Source organism: Durio zibethinus, chromosome 20 (assembly GCF_047325235.1).
Source record: "Durio zibethinus cultivar Kanyao isolate XHJ-2024 chromosome 20, ASM4732523v1, whole genome shotgun sequence".
Lineage (NCBI taxonomy): Eukaryota > Viridiplantae > Streptophyta > Magnoliopsida > Malvales > Malvaceae > Durio > Durio zibethinus.
In genome coordinates, this window is record NC_143181.1 from 4123395 (window position 1) to 4147591 (window position 24197).

The 24197-nt window shown below is 29.7% G+C and overlaps 2 protein-coding genes, 1 long non-coding RNA gene and 1 pseudogene across 11 annotated transcripts; 2 read left to right on the plus strand and 2 right to left on the minus strand.

Annotated features, from left to right (window-relative positions):
- Nucleotides 1-13: 13 nt before the first annotated feature.
- LOC149513061 (uncharacterized) lies at nucleotides 14-5591 on the minus strand. The gene is made up of 3 exons (XR_016330704.1): nucleotides 5262-5591; nucleotides 966-1093; nucleotides 14-487 (listed from the first exon to the last, which is right to left on the minus strand). It is a non-coding gene; the product is annotated as an uncharacterized LOC149513061 (long non-coding RNA).
- Nucleotides 5592-7874: 2283 nt separating this feature from the next.
- On the plus strand, nucleotides 7875-10595 carry LOC111315551 (bet1-like protein At4g14600). The gene is made up of 4 exons (XM_022917374.2): nucleotides 7875-8133; nucleotides 8290-8413; nucleotides 9211-9267; nucleotides 10119-10595. Exons 1-4 carry the CDS (start codon nucleotides 8066-8068, stop codon nucleotides 10278-10280), a joined length of 411 nt encoding a protein of 136 aa, XP_022773109.1. The 5' UTR covers nucleotides 7875-8065; the 3' UTR covers nucleotides 10281-10595.
- A 624-nt stretch (nucleotides 10596-11219) lies between these two features.
- LOC111315552 (serine/threonine-protein kinase PEPKR2 pseudogene) lies at nucleotides 11220-14490 on the minus strand (annotated as a pseudogene). The gene is made up of 3 exons (XR_016330695.1): nucleotides 13146-14490; nucleotides 11956-12252; nucleotides 11220-11577 (listed from the first exon to the last, which is right to left on the minus strand). The product of XR_016330695.1 is annotated as a serine/threonine-protein kinase PEPKR2 pseudogene (transcript).
- Nucleotides 14491-17374: 2884 nt separating this feature from the next.
- LOC111315553 (chaperone protein dnaJ 1, mitochondrial-like) lies at nucleotides 17375-24188 on the plus strand. 8 transcript variants are annotated; one of them, XM_089749347.1, is made up of 19 exons: nucleotides 17375-17799; nucleotides 17885-17990; nucleotides 18088-18177; nucleotides 18253-18344; nucleotides 18464-18547; nucleotides 18693-18731; nucleotides 18969-19115; nucleotides 19199-19240; nucleotides 19329-19416; nucleotides 19689-19753; nucleotides 19875-19937; nucleotides 20014-20086; nucleotides 20531-20622; nucleotides 20912-20983; nucleotides 21333-21437; nucleotides 21743-21791; nucleotides 21910-21979; nucleotides 23104-23193; nucleotides 23671-24188. In XM_089749347.1, exons 1-19 carry the CDS (start codon nucleotides 17773-17775, stop codon nucleotides 23696-23698), a joined length of 1422 nt encoding a protein of 473 aa, XP_089605473.1. In that variant the 5' UTR covers nucleotides 17375-17772; the 3' UTR covers nucleotides 23699-24188. The 8 variants fall into 8 exon arrangements, with proteins under 8 accessions (XP_089605473.1, XP_089605471.1, XP_022773112.1 ...); XM_089749345.1 differs by having other exon boundaries at nucleotides 23707-24188; XM_022917377.2 differs by having other exon boundaries at nucleotides 21333-21389.
- Nucleotides 24189-24197: the final 9 nt, after the last annotated feature.

Sequence of the window (24197 nt, forward strand, 5' to 3'; positions counted from 1 at the left end):
ACCCATAACAAAATTGAAGAAAAAATGCCAAACTAATTTTACTGTAATTTTGACTGATCATATAGTACATATTTTTGCATATGTATGACCAGTTTGCAAAGGTAAAAAATGGAAAACTGGAGAACTAAATAACAAGCAAGTTTTTTGGCTTAGAATAAATGCCACCTGACCCTTCGAACCATGACAATGACACTCCGAATCACCAATCCTTTTGGTGGGCGTGCGGAGATGGGGGAGGAGGATATTTTGTCGTTGGTGGAAGACTCGATAGCTCATGATACTGGTCAAGGTGACTTTGCCTGTAGGAACGGTCCTTATGCCACTATCACAAGCTAATTAGCTGATAATAAAAATGATTCTTTTTTTTTCTTCTTCTTCTATGCTTCTAAGACATCCTCTTTGTGGTATAATTCCTTTTCTCGTTTCTCAGGCAACATCTTTTGAATCCTCTCCAAGAAGTTCAGCATTGTCTCTAATCTTTTTTCATCTTAAATTAACACCGACAAAAAGGAGGAAAGATTCTATCAATCAAATGAATAACTAAAAACATATTGAACTCAAAATTTTTTATTGTAGTTCGTATAATCATCTTTGTTAATTTGTATTTTTATGTCACATAAAATATTAAAATTTATATATTCGTATAATATTTTATATAAAAATTACGTGCTTTTAATTCATGTTGATATAAAAACATAAAATATATATTTTTTAAATTTTATTAAATTTATATATAATTATTATTAAAATTTTAAATTGTATTATTTTCATATTTTTATTTGTATCATATTTATATCATATCATCATATTATATTTTAAAATTATCAAATATAATTACAATATAATATTTATCAAATTTGAATTTAAATTTCAGTACTTGCAATTACTTATCCTATCCTTAATAACAATTTACAATTATTGTCAGGCCAAAAGGATCAATATGCGTATAGTATAAATTAACCTACCAAATCTGGGAACAATGTCTCCCTTCTGGTGATCAATAACAACAGGATCTACGCAGGATTCCAAGAGCTCCAACCCGTAAGGTTTGAAGAGATCTGTCTCTCCTTCAACAAAACAGATTTACCAGAATCTAGAACCATTTTGGTCAAATTGGGAAAATGAGAGTTAGTTACATTCAAGCCAAAAATTAAGCAGCAGTCTCCTGTTTCATTTTATTTTTAAGAAATTTTACTGATGCCTTCAATGAGACATGCACCTGGATTAATTACAGTTTCATATTCTATTTTGATATTGCTGATGAATTGTATAAAATAGAGAGATGAGCCTGCCACCCGAAAAAAGGTGAAAATTTTACAATATACTTACACCATGTTTAATACATAGGATAATATAATAATTATTTTATATTAAATTTGATTTGTATCTAATTAAAATGGATAAAATTATAAAAAGGATTATCATTATCTTAGTAAATGATGATTCAATCATTTCAAAGTGAAAAAGATTATTTTTATTCTATAGGATTAAATTTATATGTCTTATTACATATTTAAAAATTATATAAATAATTTAAATTGTATAAACATTGAGGAAAGATAATTTTGATCAATAAATAAATTATTCTATTTTAAGTTTTGCACACATTAAATATAAAATAAAATGATATTATTTAATTTAATCTTATTTATAATGTTATCTTATCCTATCTTATCATAATTTTATATATTAAATATGACCTAAAAATAATACTTCTATCTCAATTTATTTTGTTCTTTCTTTCTCCAATTTTCTTTTTTTTTTTCTTAATATTTCTCTCAAAAACACTATAAACTATCAAAGAAATAGATACCAAATTTTTTTAGGTGAACAGAGTGGAGAATATATAATTCTAACAGGTAACCTTTATAATTAGAGCATATATTTTTTAATTTTTTAGTATTTAAAGATATCGCATATTATATCTTAATCACATTCACACCCTTTTATGGGGAATAGGGCATAAGTTTTAAGGGATGGAATTGAAGTACTCAACTATTCAAGCTAAGGCTTCATCCAAAGTTTGAGGAAGTCACAGATTTAGTTGATAAGCCTTTTAGATTCAGTATGTGTAACTCGTAAATTCCTGCAAGTACATAAAACAAAACACAAAATAGAAGTAAACCCATGTTCTTTTTGTTTGAGGCATTTTGTGGTCCAAGAATAAAATGGTCATTCTTAAAATGTGAGCCAGTAACTAATTTAATTAATTCGATTGAGTTGACATATTAAATTAATTTAAAATTTAAAATTTTATATTAATTTAGTCACCACAACTAATTATTAACAACACATGAAAATATTAATTTATCATATCTTAATTAAATTATTAATAATTAGCTCACCTCGAGCTGATGATATCAATCTAATCCCACCATGTGAAGCTTGAGTCACTTAGATCTAATATTTTTATTAAAATTATAAATGATGCATTAATATTCGTAAATTATTTAGATTTGATTCGATTAAAATTTAAATTTAATTTAATAATTATTGAACTGAGCTCAAACAGTTTGATTTATCGAACGAGCCAAGTTTAAACATATTAGTATTTGGTTCGAATAGCTCGTAAACCTAATAAATTTTTTTATTATATATATTTTTATTATTTTATTTATAAATTATCATCTTACCCTTAATTTAAAAATCCCTAAACTTTTATTTTCTTATTTCCTTTTTGTCTTTCCTCCTTTCTCCCTATCTCTATCATCTCGTTAGCCACTAGCTGCGTCGCCCTTTTCAATTCAACTTTGAGTCCAAATTCTTATCAATGCCTTAAATCATTCGTATTTATTTCATTATACCTTATTATTATTATTATTATTATTATTATTATTATTATTATTATTATCCTATCCTTTTCAAAAACCCTAAATTTATTTATTCATTTGTTTTTTTTTTTTTAAATTTGTTGTTATTATTCTCTTATCAATTTAGAAATTATCGATACGATAGCTATTTATATTATCAACTCAAGCAAACCTGTTTTTTGATCTTGTTTATTCTTTTTAGACTTCTATTTTAGGTGATTTGAGATAAGATTTAGTCTTAGCTTGAGCAGATTTCTTCAATAATTATATCTTATGTTAAAAGTTCTTTGTTAGAATGAGACGAAGTTTAATGTAAATTTTGGATAGGAGTAGTCTGTAGAGAAAGAGATGAAAAATTAAGACCACATATTATATCATTTGAAAAATAATTATATGCGTTGAAATTTAAATCTAAATATGTTAAATTTTATATTTTAAAAATAATTGTATAATCAATTAAATTAAATTTTAAAATTTTGAACACAAATATATATTGTTTTTATAAGGTCAGGTTGTTGTCCTAAATTGTTTTGTTTCTTTGTATTCCCTAAGTGGTTATAATTTTTTTTTCTTTGACCAAATCCCTGAGCATTGTTTTTATCTAAAGCTGCATTAATTGATTGAATTTCATGATGTGCAAACTCCCATTTCAGCTACTTGTTCAAAATTAAGGGAAATGAAGTTTAGTTTTTAGTGTCATGACAAATGAGTGCTCTACATTATATTTGCAAATGTCTATTGGGTCTATGTTCTCAGATAAGTGCTGTGTATTTAACTTTTCTGGTAGTGGGGATCACAATATGTGTTCCATTCACCGGGAGTGAGCATGGACAAGATCAGTTGGATATAAGATAGTGGATGAATGGAGGCCATAGACTTCCAATGGACAAATTGCTTGGTACTTTCAGTCCATTTCTTCCCTTAACATGTGTAAAATTATTATTTCGATAATAGGAATCTTATCTTATCCTGAATCTGTTACTAGTGGATTTTCAAATAAATTAGATTTATTTTCTTTCCAAACCAATGCCTTCCATGTTGTGTTCTATAAACTTGAAAGCATTTCAATTTTCACTTCAAAATTGAATTAGTATTTTTTTTTTAATGAATTTGTAGGTATTTTCAAAGTTATGACAACAATCTGACCTTTTTAATCATAAAGGTACGACATCGCGGACATTTTTTTGGCTAATATTATGAATGTAGCAGGATAATAACTAGGATGCATCAATAGAGAAATATTGTCAAATTGTAGATTTCTAAAATTTCGGTTTTGATCTATCTATTTTATGATTCAACCTTTTTTGTTGGTGTGGTTCAGGGAGCTGGGCATACTGTCTTAAAATATAAACCTCGAGAGGCATTGGATTTCTATAACAGATTATTGGTAGGGAAACCTAATGAAACAAATTCATGAGCTTTTACTTTTCTTTGTTTCCCTTAAGTTATTTAATTTTAGATTATAATTGAATACCAGTGGCTTTTGCACAAAAGCATAGCAATGAATTAATTTAAGGAGAAAACAAATTCCTTCCATTTATTTCATGACTCGAGCTCCAGACTTTCAAGATGAAATCTTAAACTTTAGATGAAGATGAAATCTTAAAATTGTTAGGTTGGTTTGTTTTGTACGTACTTGGTTTTGCTATGAAAAGCAAAAATAAAGAAATATGCATAGATGGAGACGCAAAATTACAGTGAATAAATATGATGAAGAATTATACATATTTCTTTGAAAAGCAAAAATAAAAAAATTAAATGGGACTAAGCAAATTTGTGTGTTGTATTTGAATAATTTGATGAGACTTTTATTTATTTGGATTTGGTTGTTGTGTAAGTTTTTTATTATTATTGTTGTTATTATTATTGCTATTATTGCTATTATTATTGTTATTATTTTGAAAATATAATATTTATTAGATTTAATAAAAATAGTTGTAAAAGATCTCGAATTTGAGCTCGAGTTCAGGTAATCGAGCTTTTATCGAATATAAGAATCAAGCTTATTTTTATATATTAATCGAGCTTAATCGAACGAGCTTGAGTAGTTCGATTTTGATCACGAATCGAGTTCGAATTAAAAAAATAAAATTCGATCGAGTTTGAGTCAAGTATCGAGCCACAAATTAAAAGTTGAACTCGAACTCGAATTTTTTACTGTATCGACTTGATTCGATTTAATTACACCCTTAATCTTCACCACCTAATTATAAATAATTCTTTGAAAGTACTAAACAACTGAAGTTTTATACTTTTTAATTTTTTTATCCAACAATAATTTGAGTGTTAGAGCATAAATATCGAGAAAACCTATGCTATTGACGATCTTCTATACCATCATTTTAAATTTCTACCCTCACGTAAAGGGCTTGACACTAACATTTTTTCCTGATAAAACGCATGCAAATTACAAATATTTTAAGAAGAAAACGAGCAATAGGATTTGTTTACCTTATTGAACTGAAACCACTCGTAGTAAGGAGGATCAAAGATCCCTTCGACTTGGGAATTCCCTTGTGCTGGAAAAGGCGCATTAGGGTAAACCAGATCAATCTTTTCTAACACTGATTGAGGCCACTTGTTCTCTATCTGTTTCTAGAGAATCGCTCCGCTTGTTCTGAATCCACGGAGGCAAAGAAATCTTGGTTTCCTGACAAGTCTCAGCTTCTCCTCCCATCTCTCCTTTAAACAAAAAATTCCAATACCCGACTCTTTTCTTCTTTTTATCAGTTTCCGTTGGTTTTTTTGGGGCGTTTGGGTTGCTAGAATTATAGGCCGACCAAGGACGAGAATATTGTCTGAGAATCTCGCTTGACGCGTGCGAGTAAAAGGCTACTCATTGAAAACGACTAGTCTCCGAGAATGAAGGTACGGATAGTCAAGTCTAAGAAATTGACGGTTATAAAGTCTTAAAGATTCATTGGAACGGTTATGATTTGTCGGATATTGCTGATTGTTAGCCGCTCCTCTCTCTCATTACTCACGTTTTCCCTGTTTCCCACGAGGAAAGGCGAGTGCGAACACCCGCTGCTTCCATTTACGATTAATATTCCACGTGTTTTTTTTTTAATTCAAAATAAATAAATTATTTAATATTAAATTAAAATAAAATATATTATATGTAAATCATACATTTAAAATGATCTAAATAAATAATTACTAATAAAATTCAAACTTAAAATTTTTTCATAAAATTTTTTTTAATTAATTGAATTAATAATTTATTATTATATTCTCCTCATTGCACGAAACATATGTGATATTTGACGTCATTTCTGATATTATTGAAATATGAGTTAAATTTATAGTATACTCTATTATCTGTGTATGTATAGCAATTTTTTTATAGGTAATAAGATATTTTTAGGGGATGATTAAAGCTTTAATAGTAATTTTTATTTTTATTTTTTTTAAATAATTGATATAAGATTTTGTGCTTCTTTCAAATCAGTCTCTTTGGTGATATTCCATGATTAATCTATACAAGATTATGACACATCCACTTGTCATTACATGGGCGAAAAAAAGTAAATAAAAAATTTTAAGTGAGAAATAAGTAAAAAAATCAAATAATTATTTTGTAGTTTTTAGTGATATTTTTAAATTGATTGAAAGGAAATTATTTATATTTTTATTAATTTTTTATTATTGCACGCAATTGAATATTTTCATTTGATTGATAATACTAAATTTATTTAAATATTTTATAAGTAGTATAAATAATATTTAACTTTTATCCACTCATAAATTTTATTCATTTTCAATTTCATGATTTAAATTAGAGTTGATAGGTACAACATTTATATAAAGATATAAGGTAGTGTTTTAGTATCTTTTGCAAGAATATCGTGGTAATATAATTATTGGAGTGATTTTATTATTAAAGTGATTTTAACATTCATAATTTGAAATAATTTTATTTTATTAATAATAATTAATTCTTAGACATTAAAAATCAATGTGTTTTATATTACTAAAAATCAAATATTATTTTGTTTAAAAGTATTAAAATAATCATGTATATTATAATAGTTATATAAATTAATAATTTTATGGTTGTTTAAAGATAATAATTTATAAAACATTAGTAATATTATTTATTTTATAATAAATATAATTAAATTGTTAAATTAATAAATATATTTATTGATAGGTAAATTTATTTTTATAATATAAATTATAAAAAATATTTAAATTAAAAAAAGATTATATTAAAGTCATAGTAAAAGAAAAATAAAAAATTATATTATATATAAAATATTGAAAAAAATACAAAATATACAAAATAGTTTGAAATTGTTATAATAAATATTAGTTTGAAAATATAAAATTTATTAATTATAATATTAAAATGCAGTAAGATTTTTATTCATATATTAAATAGATAAAATTTATTGTTATTAATTTTATATATCATTTCACCTCAATAATTAAAATTTTTTATTATTTTGTATGAAAATTAAATCATTCTTTAAGATAATGATCTGATTACTATGTAAAATTATCAATTGCTTATTAAATATAATAATTTAATTATCATATATAAATTATTATGATTTTTAAAATGATCATCTCATACGAGACTTTACCTAAGAGTTTTGGTTTTATGAACTTTTATTTTATTAAAATTATTATAAAATTTTGATGTAATTTAATGGCAATCTCAACATGCTAATTTATAATAATAGATAAATTTTATTTTAAATATTTAAATTAAATAAATTTGATTTTAATTAAAACTTTATAATTATAATTAAATTACGTCAAAATTTTATGATAACTTTTATAATATTAAATTTATTAAATCATAACTCGAAAGAAACTTATATTTCTTTCCATAATTGTTAAAAGTTTTAAAATATATATATTAGAATGATTAGAATTAAAATCCGGAATCTAATGAAATAGTTGACGAGCCTTAAAAATTCAAAGCCAGAATGTCGACCATAAAAAGATCCAGGGTCACGCGTAAATAAAACAGATAGGACGAAAAAAAAAACAAGGAAAATAGAAGTTTCCAGCGCCGCACGATTATAAACCAACGGTGGATCTCTCTATCGACAGAGTCATTATTTTCTTTATATGAAAATAAATTTTAAGTACATCCGGAGAAGCAAAACTAGATTTCGATTACGTCATTGCCGACTCCAGAGACTTTCAAAATCGGGCGAGCTATTGCGTCAATTTTCTTTTTCCTTAACTCGGAATTCCATTGTTGTTTTTAAGTTCTTCGCTAATTTATATATTCCGTTTTGATGGCGTCAACTTCGAATCGAAACGGTGGCGATTCTTTCTACGGCGGTGCCGCACATTACCGATCAAGGTATAATTCTATAATTTTGTTTGTTTTCTTGAAATTCTTTCGATTTAATTAATTTTTAATCACAGAATTGAACGGTTTAGAATTTCTTAACTTTCCTTTTTAAAAAAAAATTTTTTTTATCGGAGCTAATTTTGATTATTGTTAACATTGAAATAGGGAGGGTTTAAGCACGAGACCGGTGGCAAGCTCTGATGAAATACAATTGCGGATTGATCCTATACATGCTGATTTAGACGATGAGATCACCGGTCTTCGTAGCCAAGTTAAATTATTGAGAAATGTAAGATTTATTTATTTATTTTCTAATTTGATATTTATGATTCATTTTATCTTTATTTATTTTTTATTTTTTGGGTAAAAGGGTTAAAAACCCTCAAATAAAAGATTAATAATTATTTAAGCCCTTGATATTGTAATAAATCAAGCTATGAATTTAAATTTCGAATAAATTGAAATTTTAAATATTTATTTTCACTCAATTATATCTTTCATTGGACAGAAATAATTATAATAGGATAGTAGTTTGAATGATTATTGAATTTTAATTTAGGGACTTTCTTTTACCCTTTTGCTTTTTTCTATTGGATGAAGTGCATAAATGATATTCAGGCTCTTAAAAATTGAACAAGATCTTACTGATATTTTGATGCAAATTTTCCTATTTGTTTTGTTTGGCTTTAACAAAATAAGCTAAATTGAGTTTAATTTATTCCTTAGAAGAAACCCTGTCATCCATTTGGATATCTTTTGGTTTTTAGCACATGTCATAATAATCTTTTTGCTAATGCTTTGGTCTATATTCCTTCCTGGAAAGAAATTGGAAACTAGAACAATGAAGATAAATATCAAATATATGTTCTAATAGTGTTTAACATGTTACTCCTTTTTCTATTGGAGTTGCATCTGTATTTCTTGTGGGGATGTATATCTTGACCCTTGCTGCAAAGATGTTTGTTGTGAGGGGGAAGAGAAGGGTACATTTTTCCTTTGTATTAATGTCTTTAGCTCTGACTGGCTGATTCATGTGAATCTTAAAGGTTGTCTTTACTTGGTTCTTACTGAAAAGTATTGGTGCAGGTTGCTCAAGAGATAGGATCAGAAGCAAAATTTCAGAAGGACTTTTTAGATCAGCTGGTATTTATTACTGCTAAATGCACCCTTGCTTCACATTTTTTCTCTTTATGGTTTTTAGCATGCTATGTCCTTGCTACGACGTTTTGTTGGTTCCATAGGAGGAATCACCACCGTAGTCTGTCATACACATTTGATGGGTTTATTATAAAATTGCAACCCGGTATTGTATACTGAAGTGAAATGAAGGGGGAATAAAATTTTGAACCATTTGACCTATGGAAGTGTTGAAAAATAACCTGAAAAAGTGGGAAATGTTAATTCTTGCTTATCCACGTCTGACAATGTATTTATCATGTGATTTCTCTATTATGTAAAAGATAGTGATGAGATCTTCCTCTTTCATCTAAAGTTGTTAGAAGTAATTTTCCACCCAGGGTTTGTATAGGTAGGAAACATGCTCTTTGTTCTTCTGTTCATATATTGTATTAGGCAAGCACATTTTAATTATGGTAGTTAAATTTAATGTACTTTGCTGTTCTATAATTCATCCAATCATTCTTTCCCTCCATCTCTTTCTATTTTGTGGTAGACAAGGAGGCAAAGTCCTGTTAGCTATCAGGCATCAAGTGATGGTGGCTAAGTGCAAAAGAAAACAGGAAGCTGTTCTTGATAATTAACCCTTTGATGATTTCAACTGTTATCTACGGCCATTGTCCTCTTTCTTTGATGCCCCTTTTATTAAGCACATGTACACACATGCATCCAGAATGAGTTCTATCATTGTTTTAATGGCAATTTTCCCTTTAAGATAGCATTGCATTACTTAAAATCTAGGTCATAATGCTTTGTTATTTATATTTGTAAAAATTCTTTTTTCAGCTTTCTAAATGTGCAATCTTATTTTATGACAGCAACTGACCATGATTAAAGCTCAAGCAGGGGTGAAGAACAACATTAGGAAACTGAACAAGAGCATAATCAAGCATGGTTCAAACCATATAGTTCATGTGGTTCTTTTTGCACTGTTTTGCTTCTTTGTTGTCTACATGTGGTCCAAATTGTCCAGAAGATGAAGTTTGCGAGACTGATGAATGCATGTTGATTGGCGATTGAAAATGGTGTCTAAATGCCGGTAACAGTTTGGGTAAAGTTGGTTGTCTAAAGCTTTCTTGATGACTACTAGGAAAATATTAGTTCTAGGTTTTTCTTATGCCGCGGTGAGACATTAGTTCTATCGTCCAAGACCAGAGATATTGTTGCCATATTAATCCCTAGTTCTAAAGAATGCTTATATGGTCCATGCTGCAGCTTTAAAAGTGCTTTACAACACTTGGATGAAATTGTTTTTATTGAAGTATGCTTTACATATAATAATTATATTCATGGTATGAGTTGGTAAGTTTCAACATAATAAGTATGCTTTACACATAAAATTGATAGATCTAATCATGATTGCCTGCATAGGGCATGTTAACCTTGACAATATTGTATTAGCCAGCCTTTGTATTCATGTTTTCTCCCAGAAAAGAAAGGGAAATTTCATGCTTAAAATTGTTTACCTTCTTATTCCGAAGTTACCCAGGATGGAAGAGCATTCAAGGGGAAATGGCTATACTGCTTTCAGACCTCATCACTGAAACAAATCTTTATAAGGCTATGAACATTTCTTCAGCGACAACTTACCTATGTTACTAAAGATGGAAACTTTCATATCCCCGGACTTAACACACACCTGCACAAGTACAACCGAGAAGGAAAAGTGATCTAAAAGGATCTATTTAATCTGTACAGTAATTCTTTCTGGTCAGTGGTTGTAACCGGGCTAGAGCAAATTAACACCATGGCTTGGAAGACGAAAAGCTTTGCTAAGAGATGACACCATTGTCACGGGATCGATGTTAAGTTCATCCATAAGTATCATTTGCCCACTGAAATGGCAACCAGGGCAGGTTAATTCTCAATCCCCAGCTCAAAAAACAGTGGAGATAATCATGTTAGTTGCATCAGCAGGATCAAAGGGCTCTATAGAGGTTGTTAGCTGTCAGGTTAGATGAACACTGCTGCTCTATAGGTCCTGTGGGACTATAAAGTCTGCTCCTCTTTGGGTCAGAAATCCTCAGACTGAAAATTGCCACAGCAAGCACATCCACCACACCATTTTCATCTTGTTCCTCTGACTCGCAGCTTGAACTGTTGGACGTTAAGACTGGCTGTGGACCCTGACTATGAGAACCACCATATATCCTCCTCACACTTAACTTGGATCCAGGAAAATTGGTATTTTGGAAGGTCCTACTTGATTCTTCGACTTTGATTTGGTGGATAATGTCTTTAATGAGTGCTAAGTGTAGAACAATATCCAAGGATGCCCTGAAATTACACAATTAGAATGTCAGCAAGTGAAGTCTAATGATTAAGCTTTTACAAGAATTGTAATGTTAGCCCCTATTCAAGACCTAAGATAAATTGCTAATCAAATAACAGATTGTTTGGGTAAAAAGAATGAATAAAGTCTACATATATTGAAAAAGAAAAACATAACGAGTGGCAGAATCAATACTAAGAAAGAAAAAATCAAGATGAAAATATATTAATGAATCACCTGTATGATGGCTCAAGAATCAACAACTTAATACTATAATTAGCAAAGTTAAATGATTCATTGATGAATGCAAGCCTAATTCATAAACTTCTGGTGAATGTGTATGTATTATTTAAGTTTCCAGTAAAGAGAAAGTTGGGGCTTAATTAGTACTTCACCAGCTGTAATCCGTGATGAAACATCCCTTGTCAGCATTCTTGCCAACAGATCACATGCAGGTTTGGATACAGACTCCCACATCCCTGCGCGAAAATCAAGCTTTACATTCTTGATGGCCTCAAACACTGCCTTCAAGGAGTCTCCTTGAAATGGAAGAACACCAATCAAAAGAGCATGTACAAGCACACCAGCACTCCAAATATCAACCTTCTCACAATAATTTCCCAATAAAATCTCAGGTGCAACATTAGCCGTACTTCCAGCCAAACCAGACAAAGTCTGACCTGTAGTAAATGGTAATTGTATCACCAAAGCATTAGGCATAGCTTAAAAAGGAGACAAGCAGATACTAAGCAGAACTTTCCCAAGGCAATATGCTAGTGTCTTTTAGCATGATCAAATTTACTTATGCATAAGAATGTTCAAGGGGGAAGAAATAGCTAAAAAGTAAAAACCTTTAGATATAACAATTTAGAACATGAGAACATTGAAATTAAAATCAAATAAACTAGTCTGAGAGACTTGTAGTTCAAGGACGATAATTTGTATGCCCCAGTAAATATATAGTTTCAATTTTTTTAGCAATTATAATATAATTTAGTTTTACAAATTTGTGTGGTTGGACAGGCTAAAACTAGGCCATAGTCCCTCCCGTGCTCTCAGACAGATATCAACAATCCTCAATCGCTACTCATATTACTGATAGTTGTAGACTCCTTTAATGCTTGAATTCATTTTACTATTATTTAATATAAATTTAAGCACCTTGAAAGATAATATTTTGTTAATCCTTTTCTTCAGCAAATTCTCTTGTTCCTGCCACCAACCGAGACATGGCCATAGAAAGGAAAATATATAATGTTCCAGCCTTCCAGGCCGGATAACAACTGAGGTTCTCTTCATCAATAAGCAGACAGGAAGATTTGTCTTCTTGTCTCATGCAACAACTTATTTCTCCCTCTCCCTCTTCCTTCAGGCATATGTTAGACTGGCATTTTGCAGCCAATCTCAAAATAAAGATGTCACCATACTTAGCAAACAATGAGAACATACAAACTAAACTCTACGTCTCCAAACATTTGAACATTGAGTTGCAAGATAACAAAAAAAGCAAGAATTTAAAAGAATCAATAAAAAGTGAAGGTAATATTCTTCAAAGCAGGTGTGAGATATTCACCATTGGAAATTCTCATGGCAAGACCAAAATCTGCCAGCTTTATCTTTCCTGAAGTTGTGAGAAGAATATTCTCCGACTTTATATCTCTATGCACAACACCCATCTCATGACAGTACTTACTGACTAACATCACATCCTTAAAAATATTAGCAGCGCATTGCTCTGAATACTGACTTTCTGCCATTTGGTCAATCAAACGACCTCCAGAGCACAACTCCACTACAAGATGAAAGCAGTCTGCCTCCTCATACACTGCCTTCAAAGTCACAACCCCAGGATGGCCAGATAAATACTGCATTGTCTCTACTTCTCTATGAACTGTCTCCTCTCCCTTATACAGGGTTTTACACGCAAGCTTTACTCCACTAGTCCTAGACCTACAGAACCAAACCGACCCAAATTTCCCTTGGCCAATTGTGTCACCTTTAGCATAATCATCCTCAATCTTTTTCTTCCTACCAATTCGTGTAATTACCTCAATGCACCCTATCTTCCTCTTAAGGCCTCTTCCCGGAGGCACCAAAGAGGATGCACCGCAAGGTGGGGCAGTAGCAATGCCGGCAGGTCAACTTTTACATGAGCCGACAGGAGGTGCAACTACATCTTCCTTGCACCTCTTTTTTATCCTGGCATAATCTTCTAACGAATAGTGAGACCTAATGTTAGATGATCTGGAATCACAAATCGATGCAAAATTGTTGGTTACCTCTGGAGATGCATCATCGGTTTTACTTCCTTTCCTCTTCTTTCTCATCAAGTCAAGAATCAGTTCAAACAGACTTATCTAAAATTACACCCTGGATACATTTAAGTTTCAGAAAAAAAAATACTGATTATCAACGAAAACATCCAATTTTATTGCGCAAGATCTTCTGTTTTCTTTTCCTGTAAATAAAAAAATGATTATCAAAAAACAAAGGAAAAATAGAAAAAAAAAAGCAAATAAAATAAAATAAAAACTTGATTCACTAAGCCACAACATGCTGCGAGTCCCCAATTTAAGTCAAGGTTTTAAAATGCTCATATTTAATTAAAAAGGGAACATTTATTTTAAAATATAAAGTGAAGATACTGAATGTCGGTCCTGTTTGCTTTTTTCACTGGGAACCAGGTAGAACCGAGATCAAAATCCTAACCTTATTCTATCATTATTCAAAAATTTCAATCCAACCACCAAAATAAAATTTTAAAAAAATCAGAAATTTACGGCAAACAACGAACCTTTATACTATGTTTGGATCGAAGAGAAAAGAGAGAAAGGAAATGAAAATAATGAAAATAGAAAAGCTCTTTTTTTATTTGAATAAAATTTTTTTTTTTGAAATCAAAATTTTTGAGTACGGCTGTTCAGTTTCGCATGTTACGATAAGATGTGTCATATTTGACAGCCTAAAATAAATAGTTACAGATATACATTCGAGATGATCTCAACAAGTGACCACCAGCATGACTCAAACCAAATACCTCTTTGTGACGAGCTTAATCGATTAAGTCAATCACTTGTTAGTAATAAATTTTTAATTAAAAAAATGAAAATTCAATAATCTTTTATTTTTCTTATAATCTTTATCTTTTTAATACCTCAATTTGAGAGAAAAGCTAAAAAAAAAAAATTAAAATTTTTTTATTTTTATAAAAAAATTATTATATTTATTTTTTTATTAATACTAAAAACCTAGTAAAACAATCTAATCACATAATAATTTTCTTGTAATTTTTTCAAAAATCATATCTTTTTTCAAGTAAATTTCACATGTATCTTTCATTATAAAATTTTTTGTTATAATTTTTTGATAATTTGATTTTGATAAATGATTTAATATGAATAGACATATATTTTGGATTTATGAGATATCAGATTAACTAAAAAAATTTTATTTTTATATATCATATATTATAATTTGAGTTTGATTAGTTAAGATGATAAATTGTCAAAGTGATAGTGTACTGAAATTTTGACAATAACAAAAAAATCCATTAATGCCTATTTATAAAAACATCTTCTTATTTTATTTGATTAAAAACCATTAATATAACAACAATTGTGAGGTCAGATAAGATAATAAATATATCATGATCCATGAACACTTTAAAATCAAAAGCAATGAAAGGTTAATTGGAAAAAATTATTATAATAAATAAATTTTTTTCTTTTTTACTATTTATCAAAATAATAGTTGTTAGAATTTATTTCATTTGTTATTCTTAATTAATTTTAATTATCAAAATAAGATGTACATATATATCATTTCTTTTTCTTTAAAAGACTTTATTTTACTTTATTTTATTAATATTTATCTAAATATTGCGTTAAACATAGCAAAAAAATCCCTCAAATTCCACAAAAGGAGACCCAAATCTAATATATCTTATATATATATATATAATAATATACGTAAATAAATTTATTACATAGACATCTATGTGAATAACATAGAATAATTTTTTAAAATAATAAAATGATTTCTTTTAATTACAAATTAGATAATTTTAAATTTATTCAAATATCAAAATTATTCAAATTATAATTAAAAATAAAATCAATTTTAAAATTAAAAATATGAAATATGGATTTTTTTTAATTTTAGTTATTTATCAAATAACCTTTTTTAAAAAATTATTTAATTATCAAAATCTTTTAAACATGTTTAAAAATTATAAATATTAAGTTTATCTAAATTTTTAAAAAATATTTTTTATCTTGATTTAAAAATTTATCTTTTTAAAAAAATTTACGTAAAACATTAAAAATTCAAGCAATTTTATATAAGATTTTGAAAATTCCAAAAATTTTATCTTAAATCTTTAAATAATAAAATTATTAAAATGATTATATCTATTTGACCTCTAATTATCAAATTTATATTTTAAATAAATATAAAAAATTTAATATTATCTTTATCACTTATTATATTCATTTTAAAATTTAAAAAATTAATTTAAATATTATCTATTTAATCTTAATTATCACTAAGCAATTTTATTATTATTACAATTTAATTCTTATAAAAATAATATTTTTTTCAATTTATTTTTTCTTTTGTATATATTTTCTAATACTTTTCATATTTTATATAATAATTTAGTCATAATTATTAAAATGAAAATGTGTTAATATTTTTTATTATTTAATTTATCATTTAATAATATATATTTTTATTTAAAAAAATATAATTTATTTTTATTTGATATAATTTTATAAGTGTATAAATATTATTGTAAATAAAAATATTAAAAGAAAAGATATAATTTTTTTTGTTGTTTTCAAAAAATTTATTTTTAATAACAAATCAATAAATATAAATTTTATATATGTTATGAATTTTAAAGATTTAAATATAAATTAAAAAAATAAATTTATATATATTCATATTAAATAAATAAAATTATAATCCAAGGAAAAAAAAAAAAAAAAAGAAGGGAAGAATTAGCGAGATTACGTGAGTAAATAATTGCCAAAATCCGGGTCGAGAGATTTGAAGATTGGAAAAGTCCTTTTGTATCAGAAAACTTGTAGTCTCAACTAAATAGGTTTTCTGAATCCGGGTCTCAGTCGGGTACCTGGTTTTTTGAGGGGTTATTTCCGTTGGCAGCGGCTTCATGAAGATAGTTGATGTGGTTAGTTTTTAGCGTCGGATTGGTTTTCGTGATTTTAATCTAACCGATACTCAATAAAAAATTATATTTTTATTTGAACGGAGATAAAAATAAATATTATATTATAAAAATGATATAAAAATATGTATAATTTTTAATTTTTATTAAATGTGAGGATGGAGATTATAATATAATATTTGAACTGTATCTATATTTAATATATATTTAATAAATAGTTTTTTATTAAATAATCTATTTTATTATTTTAAATTAATTAAAATTAATATTTTTTATTAAAAATATATTAATGTGTATTTATAAAAAAATTATCTAAATATTAAGGTAAAAATAAAAATTTTCTTTTTATTTTTTTAAAAATTATGAATATATCAATTATTCATACTCATTAAATAAACATAAAAATAAATTTAAAATATTTATTAAAATATAAATATAAAAATTAATATGATATAAAAATTTAAAGCTAAAAATAAAAAATAGTCGACCCTACCCACTGAATACGCGGCTTCGATTGGTTCTATATTCTTTGGTTGACACACGTGAATGGTTCAAAGGGTACACGCGATTAAATTTTAAAGTTAATATAGCCAACTTGATTAATAAATAATAATATAGCTAATTTAATTTTAAATAATCGGATCCTCGAATTCTCGTATGACCCGAATCCACCTGATTTTTTTTTGAAGCACTGCTGTTCCACTTGCCCATGGTGATTTCAAACCCAAAATACTCCTCTTTTAGACTTACCTTGCTACTGGTAGCAGCAGTTTCCACACTTGGCATCGCCATCGCGTAACTCGGGGCCGCATAGCTGCCTTTACGTGGCGCTCGTAGGCTTGTCGCTGCCATTGCAATCCGGCGAATCGACCCGAATATTTTTACTTGAGCAACACGACTCGTTTGATTCTTTTTATTGCCTTTGACGCCTAAATATTTCAACAAATTTTCCTTTAAATTGCCTTCAGAGTTGGTTCAAGGATTAATTTTACATAACATTTTCAGCTCCAAAATGGGAAGATTCAACTGGCTAAGGCTAGTAAGTGCCCTCAACACAAATTCTTAACCAATTTTTCTTTAACTTCAATTTAATTCGAAAAATCATTCTTCTTTTGGACGTGCAGTGTCGACCGCATTGGGCTTCAACCATGCCTGTGGAATCGGCGATTGATGGAGGCGGTGGGGTTACGAAATTTTCTACTCTATTCCAATCGCTAAATCGTGAAAGGGGTATTCCACGCATACTTCTAAAACCGATTTCAGTGTAATTTTTGAATGCACATTTTTCATCGACTAATAGTAACAATTATCTCCTTTTTCATTATAGCATTACACAGTTGCAGTTTTGGTATTGGAAAACCTGTTGATTTTACGGCCACAGGAATGCCATTGAGGGAGCGTTATTTCCATGCAACAGGTTATTTTTAAATGGTTTTCATTTTTTTGTTTTGGTGATGAATTCAATTTTTCTTAGTTTAATGCATTTTTCTAGGGTCATGTTGCTCTGCTAAACAAGACTACTATGAAATTATTGGAGTGCCCAAAAATGCTACTCGAGATGAGATTAAACAGGCTTATCGTGCGGTAAGTAGATAGATGTTGGCTTTTGCACCTTCTGAAATAAGTTCTTGATATAATTTTGTTGATTAATACATAGAAATCATTTTGGGGGTTTTTTGGGGGTTATTTTTTTGGATATGCAGCTTGCCAAGAAGTACCATCCTGATGCAAATAAGAATAATCCTTCTGCAAAGAGGAAGTTTCAAGAGATAACAGATGCCTATAAGGTTTGTAGTTTTGTAGTTGTTGGTTAATCTCAAAATTTTGTCCTTCCCAATGACAGAACATATGCAAAAGTCTAATTCTGGTTGATTTTCTTTTTAAATCTTGTTAAAAAATTTCCATTTATCCTTTTGGTGTGGTTAATTGCAGACTTTGCAAGATTCAGAAAAGAGGAGAGAATATGACAGGGTAACACTTACATCCCCTTTTTCCTGGTTTGTTGTTGTTGCTGCTTTTTTTTCCCCCCTCCAGAAAGTGAAACTTTGGTACATTTTTGTTACTGTTGGTGCTTAGGCAATAGTTGCCACCAAGTCTTACTTAGGCAATGGTTGCCACCAAGTCTTACTTGGATGGGGCTTTTAAATCATCTGCATTTTAATGTATGTGGTTTCTGAACTAATTGAATTACTTTGAATCTTTCCGAAGAAGATGCGTGCTAGAAGTTCAGAAGACATGGAATATGGTGCAAATGATGCTGAAGGGTTTAGATTCTACGATGCGAGTGGTGCACAAGGGTTTAAATATACTTATGGAACAAACTTCTCTGATTCATTCTGTAAGATATTTTCTGAGGTATTCGGTGTTCCCTCTTTTTATTCTCATCTTCATGTAATTGGTTGTCATGATTTGTAAAATGCCGAAACTTGATGTTGCAGATATTTGAAGACGAGATGGATCAATTTGCACCAGATATCCAGGTAAATACATTTTTCTCTTTGGAATTTTTCTCCTAACTTCACAATTTACATTTTCAAGTTAAAATATGTTCTGTTTGGAGTTTTTTAGACAAAGCTGTTGCTCTCTTTTTCTGAAGCTGCTAAAGGATGCACAAAGGATCTAAGTTTTGACGCATTTGTTCCTTGTGATTCTTGCGGTAAGGGGAGCTAAAATTTTTTTAGAATTATTTGTTCAAGAATCATCAAGCACAGATGTCGTCTTTGCATGCATTAATCCTTCTACTTCTCAATTTTCATTTCTTTAAAATTTGCTATTTATTCTCTTTACTGTTAGAAATGAAGTGCTTAATTTATTGCAAATATTTTCCTGCATCTTGTTGTATTTCTCTATACTTTCCGTTTGTTTGAAGGATTGTTTCCTTTCCTCTTTATAGATGATATAGTTTTCTCTTGCCTTGTTTAAATGCAGATGGGCGTGGCTACCCACCTAATGCCAAAGTGAAAGTTTGTCCAACTTGCAGAGGCACAGGGACAGTGAGTTTTTTGATGATCTATTTTTGATGGTGATTAGTGTATAAATCCTTCCAATAAGGTTTAGTTTTGAAGATAATACGTGTTTCCTTTTATTTATTATACTATATTAACTATTAACCAGGTTGCAATTCCTCCTTTTACATCAACATGCAACACCTGTAAAGGATCAGGACGAATAATCAAGGTCTGAAGTGATTTTCAGCCCCTATTTTTCTTTTACTTGTACGCCATTTTAAAAGGGTTTTACACATATGATCCAGGAACACTGTATGTCATGCCAAGGATCAGGAGTTGTTGAAGGTGTTAAAGAAGTAAAAGTTACAATACCTGCAGGTAGATATTAGATGCTTGTCTTTGATGAAACAGTTTATCAATTTCAGAAGGATGAGTAGCAGTTCACATAAGGAAAGTGGTTGCACATGGATTTGTCATATGGTTTAGCACATAGCTTTAAGATAATCTTTACAGTTATTTCCTTTTTATCTAAGGTTGGCTTTGCAGATCCTATCATATTATTTCCTTTTTTTCCTTTTCTTATTTGTTTTTGAGTGTAAGTGGTTCCTAAGTAATACAGTTTTTGTTAATTAACCTATCTCTACGACAAGTACTACCTTTAGTTTATGCGGTTTGGATGGATCCAAGAATATCAAACTAATTCTATGATGAAACCTTTGTTTGCATAAGTGTTCTATCTTTACTGCACAAAAGATGTGTTTCTTAAGATAGTAGCATTAAGTTTGTTGATTCTTGTTGCTTTTCTTCTAAAAAATGGATTAGGTGTGGATTCTGGAGATACAATACGTGTTCCAGAAGCTGGTAATATTAGGCGACGAGGAAGCCAACCTGGTAACTTGTTCATTAGAATAAAGGTGCAGTTCCGTCCATTGCCTTATTTCTTTAGAAATCTCACTTAAGTTTGGTTGCTTAAGGTTAATTATGTGCAACCGTAGATTTATTTCTGCATTTGAAAATTTCTGGTCCTCTGATTTATGTCTACATTTTGTTTGAGCTGGCATACACGAGGCCCCTTTATCTGAAGCTAAAATATGATGATTTGAGGACACCAAATAGGCTAGTACAGAAGTAAATAGCTAATTACTAGTTGCTGGTTGAGATATATATTGTCCTTGCTTTCTGAACTTTGCTTTTGTAATCTAGGTCGCAGAAGATCCTGTCTTTGTTAGAGATGGTGCAGATGTTTATGTCAACTCTAATATTAGCTTTACTCAAGTAAGAATTTGTGCTGTGCAATTACTGCACCTTTTTGTGTTCCATCTGATTAGATTAAATTTGCAATTTCACCCAAAAGATTTGATGCAGAACTCTTATTTTTCTCTTCACTTTTATGTGTGCTTTGTTTCCTGATGTCGTTTATCTCACCTTGATCTCTTTATAAGCTTATACTATATTATCTTTTATTATTTGCGAAGAAATCTCATTTGATTTCTAAGTGTGTGCATACTTGCTCTCTTTTTAAGCTAAACTTTATGTTGTCTGTCATACCTTGTTGAACAACTTTATAGATTTGCAAACAGAATCCAAATAATTCTATCAATAATTGATGTTTGGATTCCTACAGGCAATTCTTGGTGGTACAGTTGAGGTGCCAACACTGTCGGGGAAGATTCAAGTAAAAGTAATACTTTTGATTTTATTCTACTCTTTTTTTTGTTTGTGCATTACGGTAAGAGTTACTAAAAATCAAAAGCAAATGTGTAAATTTTCTGGTGTTAGAGGAGATAGTCTAGTTATGCAAAATTAAGTACTGAATCTTTAAAGATTATTGGACGTGAGTCTTAGTCTTATCATGATTCTGACCTGTTAATGTATGAAAACCTGGCATGAATTTCTTATGTTGATATAGGTACCTTGTCTTTCTTTTTTTGGCCCGTGTCTGGAACCTATTATTTTTATTAATTTTTAACAATTCACCTGAATCAATGTTTTCAACGTTAACCATTTTGTGTTTTAAAATTATGGTGTCCTCAGATACCAAAAGGATGTCAACATGGAGAACTTCTTGTTCTAAGAGACAAAGGTATGTTTAATCATTCCCTCCTACTGCCCCACCTCCTCTCCCTATTTCTTGGCGCTGCTTGAATTTACTCCCGTGTGATTTCCCGCAATAAATGTGTTTTCCTTGTGAGTTCCTGTAGGACTGCCAAAGCATGGTTTTCTAGTACACCATGGAGATCAGTATGTGCGTTTCCGTGTTTATTTGCCTACGTAAGCTTCTTTTAGCTTATTCCAGTTTATAATATTGGTTTGGTTATCCCTACATTTGTCTGATGATTTGAAGATATATAGATCAGTCTGGAGAGCATTGCACCTAAGATATTTCATTTGTTTGAACATGCCTAGTTGTCTTCCTGTTTGAAGTGAGGCTTAGTGAGTATATTATGCTGCTGCCATTAGGAAAATTATGGTGATGCTTATTAAGATGAGTTCTGCCCCAAAACTTTGCCCTGGTGACAATACTTACAAAGTTTACTAAATTTTTTTTTCTCTCCTTTAATACAGAGTGAAGTTGGATAATCTGCTCAGACCTTTTTAATTCAATAAACTAGTTAATCAAAAGATAAACTGAAAGCTAAGCAGCCTATACCAGTCAAAGTGGATTTGTGGGAATTATTTGCCTTGAAAATGCTCAATCTTATTGATTTTTAACTCTGCTGATATTGGGCATTTCTGCCTCGTGGAAATGGAAATTTCATCATAGTTGTCGAGTATAATTACTCATTTTCGATATCTCCTGTTAGTTTAGTGATCATAAGTTGTTTTTAGTTTTACTATCAACTTACAAGTCATGGCTAGCAAGTTCTTTCAATAAAATCTAAAATGGTGTAGAAACAGGAGTGCTTCCTATAGCCAAGCACCAGACTTTATGAGCTGGAAGAATCAAAGTTTGAATATAGCCAGTCCTTTGCTCCATTTGGGTCATTTTTAATTGTAAATTATAGCCTCTGTTCTAACCCCCTATTTGAATTGTGGTTGATAATTTGGTAACTGCTATCATTTGTCTTGTCAGTCCAAATATATCAGAGCATACTGTTGTATGAGTTGTTGTTACCCTTACCATTGCTTTTTTGAGATGTGAGTGTTCATCATATGAGCTTATTGTTGATACTGTATGAAAACTTTCTTTTACACTGTAACCTGTTTGCCAGAACTGAGGTTATTTTTTATGTATCTTTGTCAAATATTGTATTAATGTGAAAATACTGGAATGAATTAATATGATTATTACTTTTGAAGCCTGATTTCGGTGGAATGTAGATTCTCCGAAAAAACACATTTCCTAATTTTTATGCTGTAATTTTCTTCTCCCTCCCTCCCCCCACCCTTTACAGTGCAATAAATGACCGGCAACGAGCTATTTTAGAAGAACTTGCAGGGGAGGAAACTAATAATGAAAATGACAGTACTGTTGAAGGCAACTGGTAAGTTTACATCTCAATAATGTTTATCTGATAATTCCATTTCACTCATTTACATCATTAATTTGATGAGTTCAGATTTTGACACATTTGTTCTAGGCATAATACAATTATTTACATGATCTTAACTGTTCATGAACTAGCTGTTTGGCATCAACATGTACCAAAGGCGATAGCAGACCTTATCCCTGTGAATGTTGTCATGTTCCTCGTTTGCATTTTTTAGAATATGGTTTATCTTATCTTCCGAGCAGATTTTAAATTAATCGTGTGATCTGTTGGTAGAATACAAACTTGTAGTTCTAATAACCAGGGTTCGGTCTTGACAAACTAAAAAAAAAAAAAACCTTCAGAGCAGTTGGTTGAATTTATGGATTTGGAATTTTCTAGCATGCATCAGTTGCCTGAACATTTGTTGGGTAACATTGGGTCCTTTAGTAATTATTTTGATTGTGATTAAAACCCTGAAATGGACAACAGGCTTTATCAGCAGCTATCTACTGGTTGAACTTACAGGTGGGAGACAATTCTTGAACGTGTGACGGCTCCTAAGTTTATGATTGAGTTTTCTCTGCTCTTGCTAATCCTGCTCTTCCTAAAAAGGGCAATGGGCTAAACTTGACTCGAGGCAATGAACAAGATATGCCCCATGGAGGACATAAGAAATGGGCCCCTTTTTTTGGGGCTTGTTCTGTTTTTAGAGGGTTCAATGCTCTTGCAAGGTTACCCATTATTGGGGCATCAAAAGAGGGCATGCTTTTTCCTCACCTTTGGTCCTATCATAGAGCTCTAGCTGTTTGCACATAGAGTTGTTGTATAGCATTTGCTTTTTTACTATAAAGTAAACAAAAAGATACATTCATTTCTATTTTCGTATTATTATTTTGTTTTTCCAAAATTTCTTCTTATTACGTTATTAGTTTAATAGTTTCTCAAAAACGGTTTTTGTATCTATTTGAATTTATTTATTTTTGGTGATAAGGAATTTTTGGGTTTTATTCGGTACA

What these genes read in the sequence shown, in the direction of transcription:
- LOC111315551 (XM_022917374.2), top strand. Translation starts at nt 8,066, where the DNA reads ATGGCGTCAACTTCGAATCGAAACGGTGGCGATTCTTTCTACGGCGGT. An exon ending in AAGTTAAATTATTGAGAAAT is followed by an intron (nt 8,414 to 9,210) that starts GTAAGATTTATT and finishes GTATTGGTGCAG; the next exon opens with GTTGCTCAAGAGATAGGATC. An exon ending in AGGACTTTTTAGATCAGCTG is followed by an intron (nt 9,268 to 10,118) that starts GTATTTATTACT and finishes ATTTTATGACAG; the next exon opens with CAACTGACCATGATTAAAGC.
- LOC111315553 (XM_089749345.1), top strand. Translation starts at nt 17,773, where the DNA reads ATGGGAAGATTCAACTGGCTAAGGCTA. An exon ending in ATCGCTAAATCGTGAAAGGG is followed by an intron (nt 17,991 to 18,087) that starts GTATTCCACGCA and finishes TTTTCATTATAG; the next exon opens with CATTACACAGTTGCAGTTTT. An exon ending in AGAGGAGAGAATATGACAGG is followed by an intron (nt 18,732 to 18,968) that starts GTAACACTTACA and finishes ATCTTTCCGAAG; the next exon opens with AAGATGCGTGCTAGAAGTTC.